Genomic DNA, 21,985 nt, shown 5'->3' with positions numbered 1-21,985 from the left:
TGGCATGTAGATAATAGCAAATAATCACTTTGGGTGACTACTGCTTTTAACTCAGCATTTAGTTTCTCAAAGGCAAATAAGTAACATAATGGTTCCTGTCACAATCGTAGGCAGAGGCTGTATATATGGTAGGAGCTAAGAACGCAGCCTCTGCAATCAGAGACTATCTCTCCAACACTGATTAGCTATGTGATGTTAAGCAAAGTCACTTAACTTCTCTGAGCTCAGTTTCCTTGTCTGTAAGATAACCAGTTGTAGTCAAGTCAATTCCAACTCATGGCTACCGCATATGTGTCAGATGAGAACTGTGCTCCATAGGGTTTTTTTTTTTTTAATTGTGATTTAGGTGAAAGTTTACAGCTCAAGTTAATCTCTCATTCAAAATTTTATACACATTGTTTTGTGACTTTAGTTGCAATCCCCACAATATGACAGCATGCTCCCCCTTTCCACCCCAGTTCCATTTGTCCGGTTCCTGTCCCTTCCTGCTTTCTCATTCTGCTTTTGGACAGGGGCTGCCCGTTTGGTCTCATATATCTGGTTGAACTAAGAAGCACATTCCTCACGTGTGTCATTTTTTGTTTTATAGGCCTGTCTAATCTTTTTCTGAAGAGTGGGCTTTGGGAATGGTTTCAGTTCTGGGTTAGCAGAGCATCCGGTCCATAGGGTTTTCAATGGCTGTGTTTTCAGAAGTAGATTGCCAGGCCTTTTTTCTGAGGCACCTCTGGGTGAACTCTAACCTCTAACCTTTCAGTTAGGAGCCAAACACATTAATCCTCAGGACCACCCAGGGACTCCTCCTGTAAAATAGGAATAATAAAAGCATCAATCTCAGGGTAGGCCCTAAGCTATGTGGGGGTCCTGTGCAAATATTTTTTTGGTAGGGTTCCTGTCTATACAGGAAGTTCCTGGCTTATGAATGAGATACTTATCCTAACTGTCTTTAAGTGGAATTTGTAGGGAAGTCGGAACAGGTGCTTACGGTTCTTATTTAGCCTGACTTTTAGTGCAAGAAGGGGTATGAAGCCTTTTCAATGATTTAGGAGCTGCACGTGCAGCAAGTGAAGGTGACTGTGATGAAGAATTCATTCTGAGTAGACGTTGGATCAATCATTTCAAAGCTAGGGCAAATTTACATAATATTAAAGGGCTAGTACAAGTTGTCCCTGAGTCAGAATTCTGTAATCTGGGGACTTAGTGTATAAAAAATTTGAGTTGCCTAAAATCAACATGTCAACATTATTCTGGCAGTCCAATCTCACACGATCCTGAAGGAAATACCATATGGCCACCCTCCTGGGATTGGGACTTGGTGCAGGGCTACCCCATGAACATGAGTACTGGAGCTTTTAGGAGGAGCTAGTCAACCCCAAGGAGAAGGTTGGTGTAGAGGATTGGAAAACACCCCAAAGGGCCAGGGCAGGGGCCCTGCTGCCCAGCTCTCAGGAGGATATTGGTATATCTCATAGGGTCACTGGGAAGATAGAATGAGATAATCTATCTATGTAAAGCACTAGGTAAAGCCTGCCTCACAGTAAGTCCTCAGTGCATGTTGGCAATGATTGCTCTCTTACCATCATCACCAACAATGCTCATTGCATCTCATGCCTTGTCTGCTTTTCTTTCAGTGGATGGCTGCATTGACTGGTCAGTGGATCTCAAGACATACATGGCTTTGGCAGGCGAACCAGTCCGAGTGAAATGTGCCCTTTTCTACAGTTACATTCGCACCAACTATAGCATGGCCCAGAGCACTGGCCTCAGGCTCATGTGGTACAAAAACAAAGGTGATTTGGAAGAACCCATCATCTTTTCAGAGGTCAGGATGAGCAAAGAGGAAGATTCAATATGGTTTCACTCAGCTGAGGCACAAGACAGTGGATTCTACACTTGTGTTTTAAGGTGAGTGCTATGTGGAAATTTTGCTCAATCACAGAGCTGATAAAGTTTTGGCTGGGGCTGAAGTGTATTCTACAGTGGAAGTGTTCTTGAAAGATCACAGTATACGTAGAGCTTCAGTAAATTCAATTCTAATTATTTATTGAAACCACGTAGCAAATCCTTATCGATTTTCAAAAACTGGGACTCTCATTTACCATGTGTGCTCATTTAATTTAGAAAGTTTTGTGATTTATAGCTTCCCCCACCCCACCCCTGCCTCCAGGGTCTTACATTAATAATTTCTTTGCATAGAGCCACTTGGCTCATTGATCTTGATAACTGGCCATAAAAATGACCTAAAATATCATTTAGGCCAAGGTCTCGCCTTTCTTGTTGATGAAAAAATAGCCTCAAATGGTTCTGGGAGCAGCTGTAAAATCTTTCATAGAATTAGCAATGTGAGCTTGAGTCCACTGTGCCTAAATATTGAACATGGAGCCCTGTAAACACATAGTCTTCTTGGGTACTATACTGTGAAGGTATCATAGACACAGTTCCTGCTTACAAGATGTGTATAATGAAAAGGAATCTGCCTTATCCTTTTTGTTCTTGTTAGCTGTCATCAAGTTGGCCTCTGACTCATGGCAACCCCGTGTGTTATAGAGCAGAACTACTCCATAGGTTTTTTTGTTTTTTGTTTTTAACCCCGTAGGGCTGTATTGGCTGTAATCTTTACAGAAGCAGATTGCCAGGACTTTTCTTCTATGGAGCCGATAGGTGGGTTTGAACTGCCAACCTTTAGGTTAGCAGTCAATTGCAAACCTCTTGTGCTACACGGGCTCCCTGGGATTCCATAATATATCCTCTCCTCGCCCTCCACCCCAGTGCTAGAATCTAGGATATAGCATCTCAGTCATTGCTTTAGATACTGAAATAGTTAACTCAGATGACCTTTAAACCATCTTGCAATTCTGCCATTTTGTGAGTTTCTGATCTTGCTCACCAGGGGCCTGTACTCTATTTGATTTTAACTTCTTGGAAATGCAGACCCTTCCTATTTTTGTCTCCTGTGGACTTTTTCTAATGCCAAAGCTGTGTCTCCTCTTCATCAAAAGCACTTGGAAACCCCTTGTGAGGCCTCATTGTTCAAAAGGCCAAGAGAACAAGGTGGTGTATAGAGAACCTTCTTGATGTTTTAAGAATTGCTGGGCAGGAAGAGGGGGGAGGCTCTTGGGGGAGCAAATGGTAAGTTTAGTCTCTGTTTGTGGTGGGCTAAATCCCTAGGATCTTGGTAGAAGCAGCACTTATTCTGATCACACCCTTAGTAATGAAGCAGTATCTTCTCCTACTTGGGCAGCCCTTGGCATAATTGGGAAGTGGGTATAATTCAGCTTCAGTGACTAACACTGCATTCCTGTATTCTCAAGGGTTCTGCTATTGTTTCTCTGCTCACCCCCTCTCCATTCTGCCAATCTAAATACACCTTTTGTCCCCACTCCTGTTTGCTTTTTAATAAGCTTTTAAATTTTAGAACAGTTTGAGAGTTACAGAATTATTGCAAAGATAGTACAGAGAATTCCTGTACACCCCACATCTGGTTTCCTCTTACTAACATCTTACATAACTATGGTACATTTGTTACAATTAATGAGCCAACAGTGATACATTAATAAAGTATATACTTTATTCAGATTTCCTCATTTTTTTCCTAATATTCTTTTTCTGTTCTGGGATCCCATCCAGGACACCATGTTACATTTAGTTGTCATGTCTCCTTAGGCTCCTCTTGGCTGTGATGGTTTCCCAGACTTCCATTGTTTTTGATGACCTTGACAGTTTGAGGAGTACTGCTCAGGTGTTTCCTATCTATCACGTTCCTGAATTGGGATTTATCTAATCTTTTTCTCATGGTTAGACTGGTGTGTTTTGGGGAGGAAGACCACGGGGGTAAGATACCATTTTTATCACATCATATAAAGAGTACAAAGTATCAATACGACTTAGCACTGTTGATGTTGACCTTGATCGCCTGACTTGAGGAAGTGTTTTTCTCCACTGTAAAGTTATTATTTTATTCCCCCTTTCCATACTGTACTGTTTGGAAGAAAGTCGCTATTCACAGCCCACACTTAATGAATGGGAAGTTATGCTCTACCATTTTAAGGATTGAGTATCACAAAGTATTTGAAATTCTTCTGCATGGGAGATTTGCCTGTTCTCCTCAATTTATTTATTTATTCAGTCATTTATTTATGTCAGTATGGACTCATATTTGGTTTATACTTTGAGTTATAATCCAATACTAGTTTATTTATTTTGTTGCTCAAATTGTTCTGGCTTTGCCCATTAGAGCTCTTTCAGTTGGCATCTGTATCCTTTTGGCCACACTACCATCATTGTAAGATATTTTCTTCCTCTCCTTCCTCTCTCTCTCTTTCCCTCCCTCTCTGCCTCCCTCCCTCTCTCTCTCTCTCTCCTTCCTTCCCTTCCTTCCTCCCTCCTTTCCTCCCTCTCTCCTTTTCCCTCTCTCTTTCTTTCTTAAGCAAGTTCTTACCTTCTAGCATTACAAGATGCTCCAGGCTCATCTTGTGTATTTCCAGCCCCAGTCCTCAAATGATTTATTTCTCTGGGGAGCTCTAGTTCCTTTTGTTGAAGAATGGTATTAGAAGCCAAGATCTGGGTGTGCTTGTTGCTACCGGGGCATCATTGCTTCTAGGCCCTTTCAGCTCACAGCTTTGCATTAATTTCATGCACAAGTCCACAGATGGTGAGGGAGTACTTTGGGGGTGTAGTAGGACTTCCCAATGCTCATGAAATATTTTCCTGTAGCTGGTCCTCTTTCAAGTACACATCAGATTGACCTTGCTTGTACCCACTGTAAATGCAATCTGAGTCAGTGGTCCTCAACTAGTATCTAAAAACTCGTTGCTGTTGAGTTGATTCTGACTCATAGCGACCCTATAAGACAGAATAGAACTGCCCCATAGGGTTTCCAAGGAGCAGTAGGTGGATTCGAACTGCTGACCTTTTGGTTAGCAGGTGATCTCTTAACCACGGCGCTACTAGGGCTCCTAACTATATCTAGATCAGTAGAAAAGAAAGGGATTGACATTCCACTGAGCAGAGGCTTAGATTCTAGCATACTGGTGACCTTGTTAATTCATACAACATGCCCTGAGGAGTGACTGGGCATCATGGGAGTAGGTGGAACTTAGGTACCTTGGTAAGAAAAAGAGAGTTCGAGAGCCACCATTCCAAAGGAAGCAACCAGTCTTTTGTCAACTCAGAGATATAGAAATCTCTTCCAGATAGAAATAAGTGAAATTGCTAGCATTTGGTTGTGAATAATGAACCTATTTTTTAGACCTAGTAGATGCTGCGGACTCCAGATATGTGCTCAGGGAGAAACTCAATCCATAGAGGTGATTTTAATGCAATTGTCAAGAGACATTCATAGTGAAAAAAGGCTCTTAATTTGACAATGTCTACATAGGGTCGCTATGAGTCGGAATCGATTCAACGGCACTGGGTTTGGTTTTTTGGTTTGATATTCACCTAAATTTCCAATTTGATACCACTTTAAGGTAATCGTAGATTTTTTTTAAATGTTTTAATGACCTCATTAAAATTACTCTATTGATTTCAGTGTGCTTTAATATGCAGATATGAAATAACTAGCAACATTCTCCACCTCTTTGAATCATAACAAGAAAAGTTTTGTTTGTGATCTTTCAGTAGGCAATTACCCATTTTTGTATTTTTCTTTGGTCAGTCTCAAGAGTTATTGGTTGAATTTCTTAGCGTGTTAATGGGTTAGTAAAAGAAGAATGGTGGAGGATTATGTCGTATTTCAAGAGGTAGTGCCAATCCAGGAATTACTGTACCCTGCCCCTACCCACCCTAATCTTTTCAGTGGAGGAATTTAGCAGGATAAAAATGATGAGAGTAATCTTATTTGACAAAATCCCACATATCACGTTTTCAGCAACTTGGAACTAGGGGTGACTTAGGCTGTGGATGAAGATAGATATATTCATATAATCCTAAATTGAATTCACAGATATTGAAAAGAATGACTAAATATAATTGAACATCTGCAGAAACCTGCATGCTTGGGGCTAACCATGGACAAGTGCAGAGAACCAGTTATAGCTTCAGAACCACTATGACCTCTTCAATGAGGTAAATGAACAAAGAACTCCCTTCTTAATTCTCATAAACTTTTCTAAAAGATCATTCCCTGGTATGTTTATCCAGCCCCAACCTATAGGTAGGCTGACATCTACATTGCTGGTAATCACATTCCAAAGAATACTGTTACTCCAGAAAAATAACATCAACAGAAAAGCTGAGGGGGCTGGGGTATTTGAAACAAGAAATGTAGAAAGTTGTTCATTACTGAATCTGTGTGATGGGTACATGAGGATGAGTTACATCACACTAATTTTTTGTATATGTTTGAATATTCCATAGTTTAAAAAAAAAAAAAAAAGAAGTGTATACTTTTGAAGCCCTGACGGCCAAGTGGTTAAGATCTGGGCTGCTAAACCAAAAGGTCAGCAGTTCGAATCTACCAGCTGCTCCTTGGAAACCATTTGGGGAAATTCTACTCGGTTCTATTGGGTCACTGAGTTGAAATCAACTGGATGGCAACTGGTTTGGTTTTTGTTTGTTTTATAATAATCTCGCCTGATCTTAATGGCCCTTAAGTTATCCTCATCTATAAATACCTATATAAAAAAAAAATTTTTTTTCATATATAAAAGCTGTTACTATATAGGCAAGATTTTTTATATTTCAGTCAAAAAACATCAAGCATTTATTGTGAGATTTGCTTTGTTCCATATTACAAGAAAACCTGTGTCTTTAGAGAGAAAAGTGATTGTCCTAGTCTACCTCAGACACTAAGAAATAGCTTTTATCACCTTCCACCCTCCTATCCTACTCCCCACCATGGTTACCAAGAACTTTTCAAGGGCAGTGAACATTTCTCATAATTCAATTCCAACTTAACTATTGATCCTTGAAAAGTTAAAGTTAAGTGTCAACAAGTCGGTTGCCTGGGTAGCTATTTCTTGGAAAGCAGATAGTTTCTTGTAGGAAAAATGAGCGTCTAGATCTTATAGAATTAATTGACCTCAGAAAAGATCAAGATTGTACAGCAGAGCCTTGAGACAGCAGCAATGCCTCCTCTAGGCTAAAATGCAGGGCAATTAATTATTTTATTCCATCTATTTTTATTTTCAGTCATAAGCAGGAGTCCCTGATTTCATTATTTTTTTGTAGCAACTAGGCATAATGGAACACATTTATAACTTGAAGAATTATTTTTCAACTTCCAAATTGGTAATATACCATCATTGTTTATATTACTATAGGTAACTTAAAATGTCAAAAAAGTGGCAATTGTAATTTATTTTTATTTCATTAACAGTGAATTAGATGTGCTATAATGTTTTTATAATGTTTAGAAATATAACCATATTGTTGTATATTAGGTAGGTAAGACTGAACTATAATCATTCTATTGTACAATATCTATTAATTTAAACTCTATTCATTCAGTTTGTTTACTGGAGGGAAGCAGATGTTTACAGCTTAGTCAGTTAGCAGGACTACCTACTTTGTAAGAATTAATGGGTCATATTTGACAACCATAAAAAAATTGATTTCAAATAATCATTAGTTAGCTGGTTAACACTGGTAATCATATATATTTTTTAGTTTTGCTCTTTCTATCATTACACCGTCTTCAGTGACATTTTACTTTTGGTTATTTTACTCCTAACCAAGGTTTTAACCTATTGCCGGGCTTGCAAACTCAACCAAGAAGATAATGGAGCCAAGAAGATAATGTAATGAGTGTGACAGGCCTTGGAGTGTTGGAAGCTGTAGTAAATTCTCCTGTAGTCTCATTTTCATGCCTTGCTACCATTTCCTATTTTTCTAGCTCACTCTTTCTATCTGCCAATTCCAATAATCCACTGACCGTTTCCAGACCTCCAGCTCACTGATGCCACAATCTTTCCTTTTCACTTCCCCTTGTTCTGTTCCCTCCTAGCATAGTTTAAATTCCATGATTAATCATTATAATCGCTCCCATACGTATCCCCTTCATTCCTATGACTCTCTCCCTTCATCCTCCTCACTTGTGAAAACCACAGCACTGTTTAAACTCAAGTCTCCATCTATGCTGTGCCTATATTCTTGCAACTGAACTTGGCTGGAGGAAAATACTGACTGGTCTTATTTTAAACTCATTATCATGACCTTCAAATAGACTCTTAATGAAGCCAGATAGTCTTACTATATATTCTCGGTCAATTCAGTCTCCTGTCCTCCCAGATGACTATTTCATATCCTCTCTTCTCTCCTTATAGGGTCGCTATGGGTCGGAATTGACTTGATGGCAATGGGTTTGGTTTTTGGCTTTCTTCTCTCCTTAAACCTCCAACATCTTCTCTCCCTTGCTTCCCATTTCACTGAAAAAAATTGAAGCAATCAGGAGAGAACTTCCATTACGTTCATCCACCTATTGGTATCTGTACCTAAACACTGTGCCTTTAAGCTTGTTACCATAGATGAATTGTCCTTGTTCCTAAAGGCCAATCCATTTTCATGTGGACTAGACCCTATCTCCATTTGACTCCTCAACAACATCACCCCAGCAACTCTCCCATCTCTCGCCTATATCATGGAAATTTCAATTTCTACTGGATCATTTCCATCAAAGTACATACATGTCGATATTTGTCATCTTAAAAATATCCTATTGACGCCACTTCCACTTCTAGCCACTGCCCACATTTTGTTTGCTCTCATTTGTAGTAATTCTCCTTCAAAAAAGAGTTGTTTGCACTCAGTCTTGAGTTCCCCTCTACCCATTCTCTCTCAAATCCGTTCCAATCAAAATTTCACCTTCACAGCTCCACCAAAACCGCTCTCATCAAAGTCTCCAGTGGCCTCAATAATGCTAAATTCAATGGTCAATATTCAGTCCTCCTATTACTTGGTCAGCAGGTTATTACTTGGTCTATCAGCAGCATTTGGCACAATTGATTACACGTTTCTTTTTGATAATACCTTCTATACCTGACTTCTAGAGAATCACATTTTCCTGGTTTTCTTCCCATTCAATTGTTTACTCTTTCTTAATCTCCTTTGATGGCTAGTCTTATTCTCTCTGACCTGTTAATATTCGAAGGCCTTAAGGCTTGGTCCTTAGTTCTTTTTCATTTCTATCTACACTTATTCCATGATCTTATATAATCTCATGGCTTTATATACTGCCTGTACACTGACAACTCCAACATTTATACTTCCAGACCAGACCTGTCTCCTGAACTGTAGACTCCTCTATCTAACAGTCTTCTTAGCATCTTCACTTGGTTGTCAAAATCAATATGCCCCAAACCTGAACTCCTGATCTTCCTCCTATCTTACTCTAGGTTCCTAGAAAATAAATCTTGAGGCAAAAGCTAATGAATATTAGAGATTTTAATCCCAAGGAAACATGAGTGAGGCAGGGGATGAAGGAAGTATACTTCAGGATACTTGACCCAGGGGAGAAAAGAAGAATTTTTCTGCCAGCTCCTATCTCCCATTGGTCAAAGGGGATTGTGCATAAGTAGCTTCCACCCCACTGCCACAACTGTGGTCTGACTCACCATCTCTTACCTTTATTGTTATAATAAACTCCTAACTGGTTTCTCTGTTTTTCCACGTCTCCCTTCAGTTTGTTCTTTTTTTATTAATAATAATATTTTATTGTTTTGGTGAAATTTTTCATAGTAAATTAGGTTCCCATTTGGCAATTTCTATTTTTTTTTTTATACAAATTGTTCAGTGACATTAGTTACATTTTTCACAAGGTGTCAACATTTTCTTTGTGTTCTCATTGTTCCGTTTCCAATACTCTAGTTTCCCTGCCCCCTTATCTTCTCATCTTTGCCTTAGAGTAAATGTTGACCTTTCGGCAGTTTGTTCTTAATACAGAAGAGAGATCTTTTTAAAACATAAGTCGCATACGTCTCCATTCTGCTCAGAACCTTCCATTGACTTCCCATTTCACTCAGGATTAAAGGCAAGTACTTACCATGACATACAAGGCCTTATGTGATCAGGGTTCTGGTACCTTTCTGACTTAATACTACTTTTTCCCTTGCTTTTCTATTCCAGTCACACACTGACCTCCTTGCTCTTTCTCAACATGGCAGGTACAGTCCAAACTTAGGGTCTTTGCACTGGCTGTTCCCTCTATCTGGAATGCTTTCCCCTCCTATATCTACATTGTCTGGTGGATTTGAACTGCCAACCTTTTGATTAGCAGCCATAGCTCTTAACCACTACGCCACCAGGGTTTCCATTGTTGTTAGGTGACATCAAGTTGGTTCTGACTCATAGCGACCCCATGTACAACAGAATGAAACACTGCCCAGCCTTGCGCTATCCTCACAATCATTGTTATGTTTGAACCCATTGTTGCAGCCACTATGTCAATCCATCTTGTGGAGGGTCTTCCTCTTTTTTCACTGACCCTCTACTTTACCAAGCATGATGTCCTTCTCTAGGGATTAGTCACTTCTGATACCATGAACAAAGTAAGTGAGATGAAGTCTCACCATCCTTGCTTCTAAGGAGGATTCTGGCTATACTTCTTCCAAGACAGATTTGTTTGTTGTTTTGGCAATCCATGGTATATTCAATATTCTTCACCAGCACCATAATTCAAGTGCATTAATTATTCTTTGGTCTTCCTTATTCATTGTCAAGTTTTCGCATGCATATGAGACAATTGAAAACACCATGGCATGGGTCAGGCACACCTTGTTGCTCAAGGTGACATCTTTGCTTTTTAACACTTTAAAGAGATATTTTGCAGCAGATTTGCCCAATGCAATGTGTTGTTTGATTTCTTGACTGCTGCTTCCACGGGTATTGATTGTGGATCCAAGTAAAATGAACCCTTGAAAACTTCAATCTTTTCTCCATTTATCCCTCGTTACTTTCAATTCTACAGTTTACTGAATTGTAACTTTATCAATTAGTACCTTCTTGACTATACTATTAATACTCTCAACTCTCTTCCAGTCAATTCTCACCCTCTGTACTTCTGATACTTCTTACCTTGCTCTAATGTTTCTATTTCTATGGCATTTATAACCTTTTATGACATTATATAAAACCCTGGTGGCATAGTGGTTTTGTGCTACGGCTGCTAACCAAAGGGTCGGCAGTTCAAATCCTCCAGGCGCTCCTTGGAAACTCTATGGGGCAGTTCTACTCTGTCCTATAGGGTCACTATGAGTCGGAATTGACTTGACGGCACTGGGTTTTTTTTTTTTTTTTTGGTTTATAATTTATTTATTTATCATATTTGTTATTTATTTTCTATCTGCCCATGCTAGAATATAGACCCCTTAAGGGCAGAAATATTTGTCTGTTTTGTCCACTGATGTATCCACAGGGCCTAGAACAGCATTTACAGGGTCTAGCACTCTATACAGCACATAGTAGGTGCTTAATAAATAATTATTGAATTAGTGGATGTGCTGTGCCTCAGAGTTAGGCAGCCACCTGACAGATCCAGATGATTGTTACCATGTAGAAACACAAGCTTAATATTGCCAGATCTTTCTATTTTTTGCCCCCCCCCAAAACAGAAATCTAGATATTTATGTAAAATCTCCCAAATTTTAAAATTACTCTTTGGGACCTCCACCCCCATGAAATATTCCTACTTAGATGGAACCAATGGACTTACAGTTTGCAAACTTGGAACTAGTGAGTTTGGGCTCCAACATTAACTTGGGGAGTCATCTCAGGCCAGGGCTGGGGCAGATTTTATAAAATAAAATTCCTAGGAATGAGCATTCCTAGGATTAGAGGAATATTGCCACTAACCCTAGAGTACATATAAACAGTCAGTAAGGTCAAATGGTTCCTCTGTATGTGGCAACTGGCTGCATGCAAGCTTAATCCCTTGCGCAGCTATGGAAGTCACCGAGAAGAATGCACTGGTCAGCACAGGGACCCTTACTGTTATCTACGGTGTATTGAGATGGGATTCTTTCAGGAGGGTTCTATTGCTATAAATTGGCACTTCTCCTCCACCTTCTTGCCTGTCAGTGATGAAACAAAATGTATATATCATTCCCAACTCCTTCAAAAAGAAAAGGACTGAAGATATGCAATTACTTTAATCTCGGGCTTGAAAAAGTATCCATTTAGGTACCTCTCTGGACGAGTATGGAGCCCTGGTGATGCAGTGGTAAAGTGTTCAGCCACTAACCAAAAGGTCAGCAGTTTGAATCCACCAGCTGCTCCTTGGAAGCCCTATGGGGCAGTTCTACTCTGTTCTATAAGGTCACTATGAGTCGGAATCCACTCGACGGCAATGAGTATGGACAAGTGCCATTTACTATGGTGAATCCAAGAGAAAATTATGACACATCATCTGCCTTTAAGGCATTACTAAGGAAGGATATGGACTAGCTATACTTCTTCCATACCTGACTATATGGTGCAGTATTCTACATCACTGTATCATACTGAGTAAGAGTATAGGCTCTGGAGCTGGACAGTGTAGGGCTGGATCCTGGCTGTACCACTTACTAGCTGTGTGATCTTGAGCAGTTTATCTGACCATGCTGTGCTTTGGTTTCCTCGTCTGGAAAATGAGGATTCATTTGTGTATTAAACTGACAATTTTTTGAATACTAAAAAGTATTAAATGAGGGAGATTAAGGTTCCTACTCTCTCAGGATTTACATTCTAGAGTGGGGGAAACATACAAATTCCAAATACTTTGGATAATGATACATGACTATGATGAGAATAAAAGGGGGTCATGTCCAGGAATGACTGGAGGTTACATTAGGTTGGGTGGTAAAGAAGGGACTCTCAGAGAAGGTGACATATAAGCTGAGACATGAATGGCAAAAAGGAGCCAGCCTTGTGAATATCTTGGGGAAGAGTGTTTCTATCAGAAAAAAAGGAACAGCAAATGCAAAAATCATTAAACTGGAACTGGCTTGCTATATTCAAGGAGGCTGAAGAAGGCAAGTCTGGATGGAGCACGGTGAGCAGGGGAAAATGGTACTAGATGAATCTAGAAAGGGAGACAGAGGCCAGATCTTGCTGCATATTGTGGACCAGGATAAGAAATTAAAAAAAAAATTATTGTGGTAAAATATATATAACATAACGCTTGCCATCTTATCCATTTGTAAGTGTACAATTCAGTGACATTAATTACAAGAGATTGATTTCTATTCTAAGTGGTGTCAGAGGCAAATAGAGAGTGTTTCTGCTGTCGTCATTTTTGTTTACTTGCTTTAAGCAGGGACATGACATGATACGATTTCCATCTTAAAAAAGACCACCTTGGCTGCTGTGGTAAGACAACCAACGAGGCCAGATGTGACAGTGGCTTGGATTGGGGTGGTAGCTGTGGAGAAGGGGAGAAGTGAATGGATTCTAGATAGGTATTGAAGAATGATCCAACAGGACATACTGACATGATGTGAGAAATGAAATATTGATGTGAGAAATTAGAAGAATTGTTAAGTAAATTGAATGTCTCCTGTGTTTGCAGCTTAAGTGACTGAGTGATCATGGTCCTATTAACTGAGAGAACACTTGGGAGGAGCAGGAATAATACGTGCCACAGAGAATGTTGACAAGTACTTAGCACCGATGCTGGCATGCAGTCAACATGCAATTCGTTCTCTTATTTCTACTTCTGCCACCACCACCACCACCACCACCACCACTAGCTAGATATTTTAGCCCTTATTTATAATAACCTTATGAAGTAGGTAATATTATTGAAGATAATGAAACTTATACTCACAGAGGTTAAGGAACTTTCCCAATGACAACATGGCTAGTAAGTGGTGGAGCTAAGACTTGGACCCAAGTCTATCTGACTCCAGAGCCCTGCACATATCAGTTTGCTCTACTGTCTTCTTGTTTATTACCTGTTTTTACTGTCCCTAATATCCCTAATGGAAACCCTGCATGGCTTAGTGGTTAAGAGTTCGGCTGCTAACCAAAAGGTTGGCAGTTCAATCTACAAGGTGCTCCTTGGAAACCCTATGTGGCAGTTCTACTCTGTACTAGAGGGTCACTATGAGTCAGAATTGACTTGGCGGCAGTGGGTTTGGTTTTTTCCCCCCTAATAGGTATCTGTATTTGTACACCACAGCAAATGAGACATGGTTGCTTATGTTAATTACTGCCTGTGTGAAGATCTGTGGTTCTGTATGTTTTCAGTGTCCTAGTGCATAATACTGTCTGGTGGTAAGGATGGAATTCTATTGATTAGAAAGTTGGATAGGAGGGAGGGGAAAAGGGACTCACTGCTTAGGGGACACCAAGCTTCTGGTAAGGATGATGGGAAAATTTGGAAACAGATAATGGTAATGGCTGAACAACATGATAAATGTAACTAACGTCAATGAATTGTGCATGTGAGGAATGTTAAAAAGGCAAACGATTTGTTACATGTATATTTACCACAACAACCAAAAAAAGAAAGATGGACAACAGAGGGCAATGAGATAGAGGTTATAAGTTCATGAAAAGTGAGAAATCTAGTTAAAGCAGTAATTTTCAGAGACAGAGCCAGAATACTTGTCTTACAATGTTTGAAACCTTTTGTAATCATTATGCAGTTTTCCAAACATTATACAGAAATGCTTAAAAGTTGCTTTCTACCAAAGAAGAGAGATTGAAGAATTGTGAAAGATGTATACCCTTAACTGGCTTTCTTTTTGTTTACTCTGGCTCCCAAACCTCCAGGATACAAGACTGGCACGTGAATCATTTAAAGGAGCATATACATCAGTATATAACCAAGTGCTGCTGCTGCTGTTGTTAGGTACTGTCGAGTCGGTTCTGACTCATAGCGGCCCTATGCACAACAGAACGATACACTGCCTGGTCCTGCGCCATCCTTAGTTTGTCATACTGTGGGGACTTGCGTGTTGCTGTGATGCTGGAAGCTATGCCACCGGTATTCAGATACCAGCGGGGTCACCCATGGAGGACAGGTTTCAGCTGAGCTTCCAGACTAAGACAGACTAGGAAGAAGGACCTGGCAGTCTCCTTCTGAAGAGCATTAGCCAGTGAAAACTTTATGAATAGCAGTGGCACCAAGTGCTAAGATGAATAAAATCAGGTGTCATAAATATATGGTTATATTTTTCAAGAGCTCATTGCATGAAACTAGTTCCCTTCGTTCACCCTAAAGCTGAAATATTTCATAGTGGCACAGAAATAAGAGCTCATTCCTTCCTAAGTACAGTTTTGTTTTTAATGAAAGGGATGTTTTTCAGCCAATACCATTTCAACTCTCAGGCACCTATTATTCATTAAACAAATATTTATTGAGTGCCTATTGTGTGAAAGATACTAAAAAAGGCAAAAGTGAATGGCAGGGCTCCTGCCTTCTATTAGATTAAAAGGGGGGAATTAAGACATTTGTACAAATTACAATTGAGCAAGCATAACTCAAATAAAAGACAGGACCCTATACTGTCCAACATAGAACTGTCTTTTAAGAAACATAGTGCATTACGAGAGGGAGGAGGGAGGGAGGTTGGGAGAGGGGTATTTACTAAATAGATAGTAGACAAGAACTACTTTGGGTGAAGGGAAGGACAACACTCAACACAGTGGAGGTCAGCATAACTGGACTAAACCAAAGAAGTTTCCTGAATAAACTGAATGCTTCGAAGGTCAGCGAAGCAGGGGCAGGGGTTTGGGGACCATGGTTTCAGGGGACATCTAAGTCAATTGGCATAATAAAATCTATTAAGAAAACAAAAAAGAAACAGTCTAGAAACCAAAAATAATTTTTAAAGTTTGAATAAGAATTTACTGTAGTCCCTTGAAAAACATCAAGGGGGAGCCCATTTGTAACCCCCAGCAACACTTCTTACAATCATCTTTTCATATTGCTTTCACTCTCAATATCTCTGACATGCTGCAGCTGCCCAGAAGCTTCTCTCATCACTCCTCACTCCCATCACTTCTCACTCTCATCCCCAACTAAAAAAACCCTCCCTGGAATGCAGCCTCTGCAAGTTTTTTCTTTTTGCCCCTTCTCATCTTCTATCTTCTTTTTTTTTTCTTTTTCGTTCTGAGAAACTCTTGTTCTACTTCAAATGTAATTTAATGAAACTAGCCTGACTGCTTGCAATCCATCAGCTCTTTCTGCCCGTTACCGCTATTCAGCGTAGTAAATGCCCAGGAACTGCTCGGGAACAACAAGAATCTCCCTAAAACTTGCTGGATTGGGAGAGGCTCTTGTAGCCAAAGAGAGGCTTACCTTTGGAGGATGGGGGTGGGGAAGGTGGGGGGAGCTGCAAGTGCTAACTTAATGTCTTTTATTCCATCATACATGAGAATAAAATGAAATATGCTATATAAAAAAAAAAAAAAGAGATAAAGCAGTAGTAGAGTTGAGAGTAGGGAAAAATAGTTTTTGGCTTACGGAATCAGGAAAGGCTTCCTAGAGGAAGTGGTGGTTGAGACAGCGCTTGAGGATTTAAACAGGTGGCAATAGTTTCATCTAGACAGATGAAACAGTGTTCAAGGGCAAAACCCAAAACCAAACCCATTGCCGTCAAAGTCGATTCCGACTCATAGCGACCCTATAGGACAGAGTAGAACTGCCCCATAGAGTTTCCAAGGAGCACCTGGTGGATTCTGCCGACCTTTTGATTAGCAGCCATAGCTCTTAACCACTATGCCACCAGGGTTTCCATTCAAGGGCAAGGAGGCAGTAAAACCTGGGCTATGCCCCAGGAAAAATGGGGAGGTCCACTTGGCTGGAACTTGGGTTTACCAAGACCTTTTTCTGAATGTGACTCTAACAATAACTAACGCTGCTTTGTGGAGGTTTCAGATATAATTTTGGAGCATGAGGCTTTAAGACAACGACCAATTCTTAAAAAAGAAGCTAAAAGACACAGCTAACGTGCACCTTAACTTGCAGTCAGATAACTATGCACGTTTTCAATAGATGATGTTTCCATGGAGAAAATGTATATTTAAAGGGTGTAAAGTCCTTTCTATGACCCTACCCTTATTAAAGAAAGGAGATGGTGCTGTCAATCACAGGATGGACTCCAACTTCTTTTCTCAGGGAGGGAGATGAATCCACATGGAGCCATCCCCATTCTCTTACCATTCTCACAAGTCATCCACCTTGGCAAGACAGCAGCTTAAAGTTTGATGGGTACAGACTGTATCTATGGCTATGAAATAGAGAAAAACTAAGTAGAAGGGTGATGTGTAGTTCCACCCCATAGTCCTGATCTCATTAAAACAAGACTCAGGGTCACAGCAATCTACACAGGCTCATTTCCAGACCAGATCAGACTTTTCAACATGAAGGCATTATGCACTTATCTGTGTAGACAGATAACTATATGTATTTTTAATTTTTCAGCCCCCATATCCTGACTGTTTTCCAACACCTTAACTCCCCATAAAGAGGTACTGTTTAAAGAGGGTGGTTTGGCCAGATTTCAGATTGACATTCTTCCCTTTTACTCTCAGGCAAGCAGTATCTCTTTCCTCCTTTTAAACTCAGTCTAAAGCTTATGCCTGAATTACCCCCTCACACACACATAACACATACATATGTATGACCAGGCTTTCCATACATGTTGGTGTTGACTTATTGGCTGTAGCCCTCAGATCACTAGGGTCTGGAGGGTTCTTAATTTGATCAAATGAACCCTTTTCTTTTGTAATGTGCTAAGTAATGCTAATACACCTGTTGCCATTGAGTCGATTCCAACTCACAGTGACCCTACAGGACAAAGCAGAACTGCCTCCTAAGAGTTTCCAAGGAGTGCCTGGTGGATTCGAACTGCTGACTTCTTGGTTAGCAGCTGCAGCACTTAACCCCTACACCACCAGGGTTTCCAGTGGTACTAATAGCAACAGAAATAGGCGGCATGAAGGCAGTTAGTATGAGGTGAGAGTGTAAACAATGACGCTGGGGGAGGGTGCGAAGTCATGGAAAATTCTGATTTTTAAGGCCTCTAAGAAAGTTTCCTAGTAGGGAATGTCTCTGTACAAACACCCTGGCAAACTTTTGAATGTGATCCCATATAAACAAAGATGAAAAAGCATTGTTTTTTTTTGCCAATAAAGCATGGTTTGAGTCGTTTTTACTTTCCATTATTTTAGAAACAGGTATAGCCAAGTTTGACTTCCCAGCATGTGGATGGGTCATCAGAAAGAGGAGGGAGGTCAACAGAGGAGCCTTCCCTGGTCATTCCCCTTCACCACTTTGCTTGCTGTTATTCCACATGGCAAGCCCAGAGAGGACCGCTGTATCTTCTCCAGAGGGAAAAATCACTGATTTTGACCAAGGCCTTAGTCCCCATGGAATTTCCATCCCCTTCCCTAACCCACCAGAGCTGGATCTGTCTTCCAGCAACATTGTTTAAAGCATTCCTACTCATTTGCTGCCCATCTCACTAAGCTCAAGGACTCAAAGGCCAAGTCAGATCACTTGGGTTTGCTGAGGATGTTCAGTGACAGAAGGGAATTCATTTTAGTTTTATAAATTCTTTTCTTTTGTCCTTACACAGAGAAAACTTTAAAATGGGCATAACACATGAAACCATGAAAATGTCGATGTCTTTCCTTATTCTTACCAAACAGCAACTAACAACGGCAACCAAACATAAAACCCAAATCTAAACAAATTGACTGATTCTTTTAATGAAAAAAAAAAAAAAAGTCATGAAACCAAGCTGTGACACTGGAGAGATTTGGGTCTGGTGCCCCTCCTAGAACTATCTTCCTTTTCCAGCGTTCCCTTCCAGGCTCAGAGGCTTATCTATGGAAAACTGTGCCTGTGGCAAGCACTGAAATCGCACTCCTGCAGAGGTGTCGCGAGGGTAGCGAGCACCCGCGGCAATCTCTAAGTTGCGCCCCCGCTCCCCCATTTCAAGATACACGTTGATAACCGTGACACATCAGCAGAAACGCCTTACTCCCTCTTGTTCAGCTGCCACAGTCAGGCGCCTTTCATATTTTTGGCAACTTAGAATGTCACTCCTACCTCGTCTGGTGCCCCCTTGGACTTGCACCCGGGGGCAAGTTCCCCCTCTGCCCTCCCACTCGTTATGCCTCTGCACCCCTGTCCAAACATCTGACACCCATCTTTTATATAACTTTACCATATCATCAGCTCAAAAATACAAGTCGAGCTCGTTCAATCTTTTACTTAACACATTATGATACTACGAGAAAATTACAACTGCATCTTCCTTGCTTTCAGTGATGAAAATTGGTCTATCATGTGCTCAAAGTCGTTTTTGTCAGTTTCTTCTCTTTCTACACTCAGCAGAGCAACATCAGAGTCTGCCTTGACCCATGGAGGCTCTCAAATATGGAAGTATTAGTGTGAACTTGCTGAATGATCTCACAGCTGGTGATGGAAACTGTGATAGTTAATAAGAACTGCTCAGTGGTATGTGTGTGCTCCCCCCCACCTTCAAGTGGCATCCAGGGCACATGCCATACCTACCATACCTTAGATACACGTCTGCTCCCACTGCCCTCCTCCTTAAATTTTTTTTCAGTTTGGTCCTATCAAATTGGATCCTCCCTGCAGTGATGTTCCTTTCCTTTCACTCCCTACTCCCACCCTCACAGTTATTCCAAAAAGTGCCATTGCCCAGAAGCCTCCACCCGACCCTGACCTCCCGTCCTCTCTCTCTCAGGTGCCTTGTCTGTCTACATCATGGACATGCAGGCAGGAGCCCCCTCGGTTCCCCGCCGCTGCCACACACATCAGTGTTTCTTCTCCTTCTCTCTTTCTGTCCCAGAGGAAGAGGTGGCCTTTCCAAATCCATCCAACAGATTTATTTCATTTATTTAAAAAAAGAACTTGTGAACACTTAATTATTTCACTTTACACATCAAAGAAGTATACAAACAAGTAAAAGTCCCCCACCCTATGCACCTCTTCCCCACCCAAACCCCCCTATTGTCCCACACCCCACTGCCTCCCATCCCTGACCCTCATCCCACCCCTCCCTTGCTAACATCTTGTTTGGTAAATGTTTTTCTCAGACCTTTCTCTATGCTTAGTCAGACATAAATCTGTAAGTCAAACAATCTACAATAATGCATTTTATACGTGTACCAAAAAAACCCAAAACTCATTGCCCTCCAGTCAATTCTAACTCATAGTGATCCTATATGGCAGAGTAGAACTGCCCCATAGGGTTTCCAAAGAGCAGCTAGTGAATTCATACTGCTGACCTTTTGGTTAGCTACCAAGTGCTTATACACTGCACCACCAGGGCTCCATATATGTACAGACTTACAGAAATTCTGGGGAGTTCTGCAAAAAACAAAAGGGAACCTGTCATATGATTATTTTTCATGTAACAACACAGTGGATATGTCACCAATACAGTATGCAGGATTTACCTCATTCTTTTCTATATTTCTTGCATTTTAAAGATTTCTTTAGCTATGTCTTCCGTGACTCACGCTCCTCCCATATTCAAAAAACCCTCTCTCAACGGTGTATCCTCCCTTACTCCTTCCCTTCACAGCCAAAGGTCCTTGAAAAAGAGCTTTCCACCTGGGACTTCTCACTTCACACTTACTCCGCAGTCCCTTGCAGTTTGGCTTCTGCCCCTATCTTGCCCCTGGGTCAGTGGACACACGGGGCCCCTCTGCAGCCCTGGGCATTGCTGAACACGCTCCCCTTGAAACTCTCTTCTCAGCTTCTTTGATCCTCTTCTCTTCTGATTCTTTTCCTGTTCTTACTGTTCATTTCCTTTGTGGTTCTCAACCAGGGGCGATTTTGCCCTCCAGTGAACATGTGTTAATATCTGGTGACATCTGTGGTGGTCACAACTGAGGGGAGGCTTGCTACAGGCATGTAGTGGGTAGACGCTAGGGATGTTGCTAAACATCTTACGATGCACAGGCTAGCCCCCTACATCAATGAATTATACGGCCCCAAAAGTCCAGAGTGTTTAGCTTGTAAAAGTCTGCCCTCAAGGGATATAAACAAGCCCAAAGGCATTTCTGACAAGTGCATTTTCATGAAACATAACTGTAGGAACTGGGAAAGTGGTTAGGCAGCCACTTTCTCTGGGGTCATGGGATCAACTTCTGCTTTTTTACACCTCTCTGTTCCCTGGGACCTCATCCTGGCATCCTCTAAGACACTTGCCTCTGTAAAGTACATGGTTCTCCTCCCCTAGTTAGGGCCTAGGCCTCAGCATCCATGGCCTGGACCCTGGCCCCAACACCAGGTAACCCACTGCTCCACTGCCCAACACCATCGTGACTATGGAATCTGCCTCTAGTGTGAGAATCTGCTAGGCTCAGGATGGGTCAAATGTCCACTCCTAATCATCTAAGGCCTACATGCGGGTGGGTGTTAATAAACATGCCTGCCTAGGTCCACCAAAGGCTAAAGTGGCAAGGAGACACACAAATAGAAGCTGTAGTAGTTCTGGACTGGCCAATGCTAATGTCCTGGAACACAAAAGGGGTCATCAAAATACAACTCTGTCTCTGCTCTCTCCCCCTAACCTCTGGATCTACACCCTCCCAGGCCCCCCCACCGTCTGCCCCACCCGCTACAGGTCACCCCACCCCCACCCCCACCATCCACCCCACTTCACCTCCCTCCTGCCTCCTTTACCCCCACTCCCCCTCCCTCGGAAAACTGATTTCCCATTAGGATATGTTTCTGTTCCAGCTCACATTTCCGCATTCACTCAGACTTTTGTAGCCAGATTCCCCTCCCACAGCGGAAGCAAGTTTTCCGCCGTGAAAAATTCACAGCTTTACACCAAGAGCAGTCCCAATCTCCCAACCTGCGCACTAATGGAGCTCTTCTCTGCTTATGGAATTTGGGGTCTCTCCTGCTTCTTTGGGGTTCTTGAGGATCTATTCCCTGGGCCCCTCCCTCAGACCAAAAGCTAACATCAGAGGCCCCCCGATGGGGAGCCATCTGAGGTGGAACTGATGCTGTGAACGTGGCTGTTCGTGGGGATGGTGTGGGTGCGGGTGGGTCTGGGAATGAGGATGAGGGGCAGGA

The 21,985-nt window shown here is 41.4% G+C and overlaps 1 protein-coding gene across 1 annotated transcript in view; it reads left to right on the top strand.

Moving 5' to 3' along the window:
• The window catches only part of IL1RAPL2 (interleukin 1 receptor accessory protein like 2), a 617,966-nt gene that overhangs the window by 6,609 nt on the left and 589,372 nt on the right, over window positions 1-21,985 (top strand). Inside the window, exon 3 of the mRNA XM_049871435.1 lies at window positions 1,629-1,902. Within this exon, the coding sequence (XP_049727392.1) occupies window positions 1,629-1,902 (274 nt within the window). The remainder of the gene's footprint in view (window positions 1-1,628; window positions 1,903-21,985) is intronic.

The sequence above is a fragment of the Elephas maximus genome, chromosome X (genome assembly GCF_024166365.1).
Source record: "Elephas maximus indicus isolate mEleMax1 chromosome X, mEleMax1 primary haplotype, whole genome shotgun sequence".
Taxonomy (NCBI): Eukaryota; Metazoa; Chordata; class Mammalia; order Proboscidea; family Elephantidae; genus Elephas; species Elephas maximus.
This window is presented reverse-complemented; position numbering and strand designations above follow the sequence as displayed.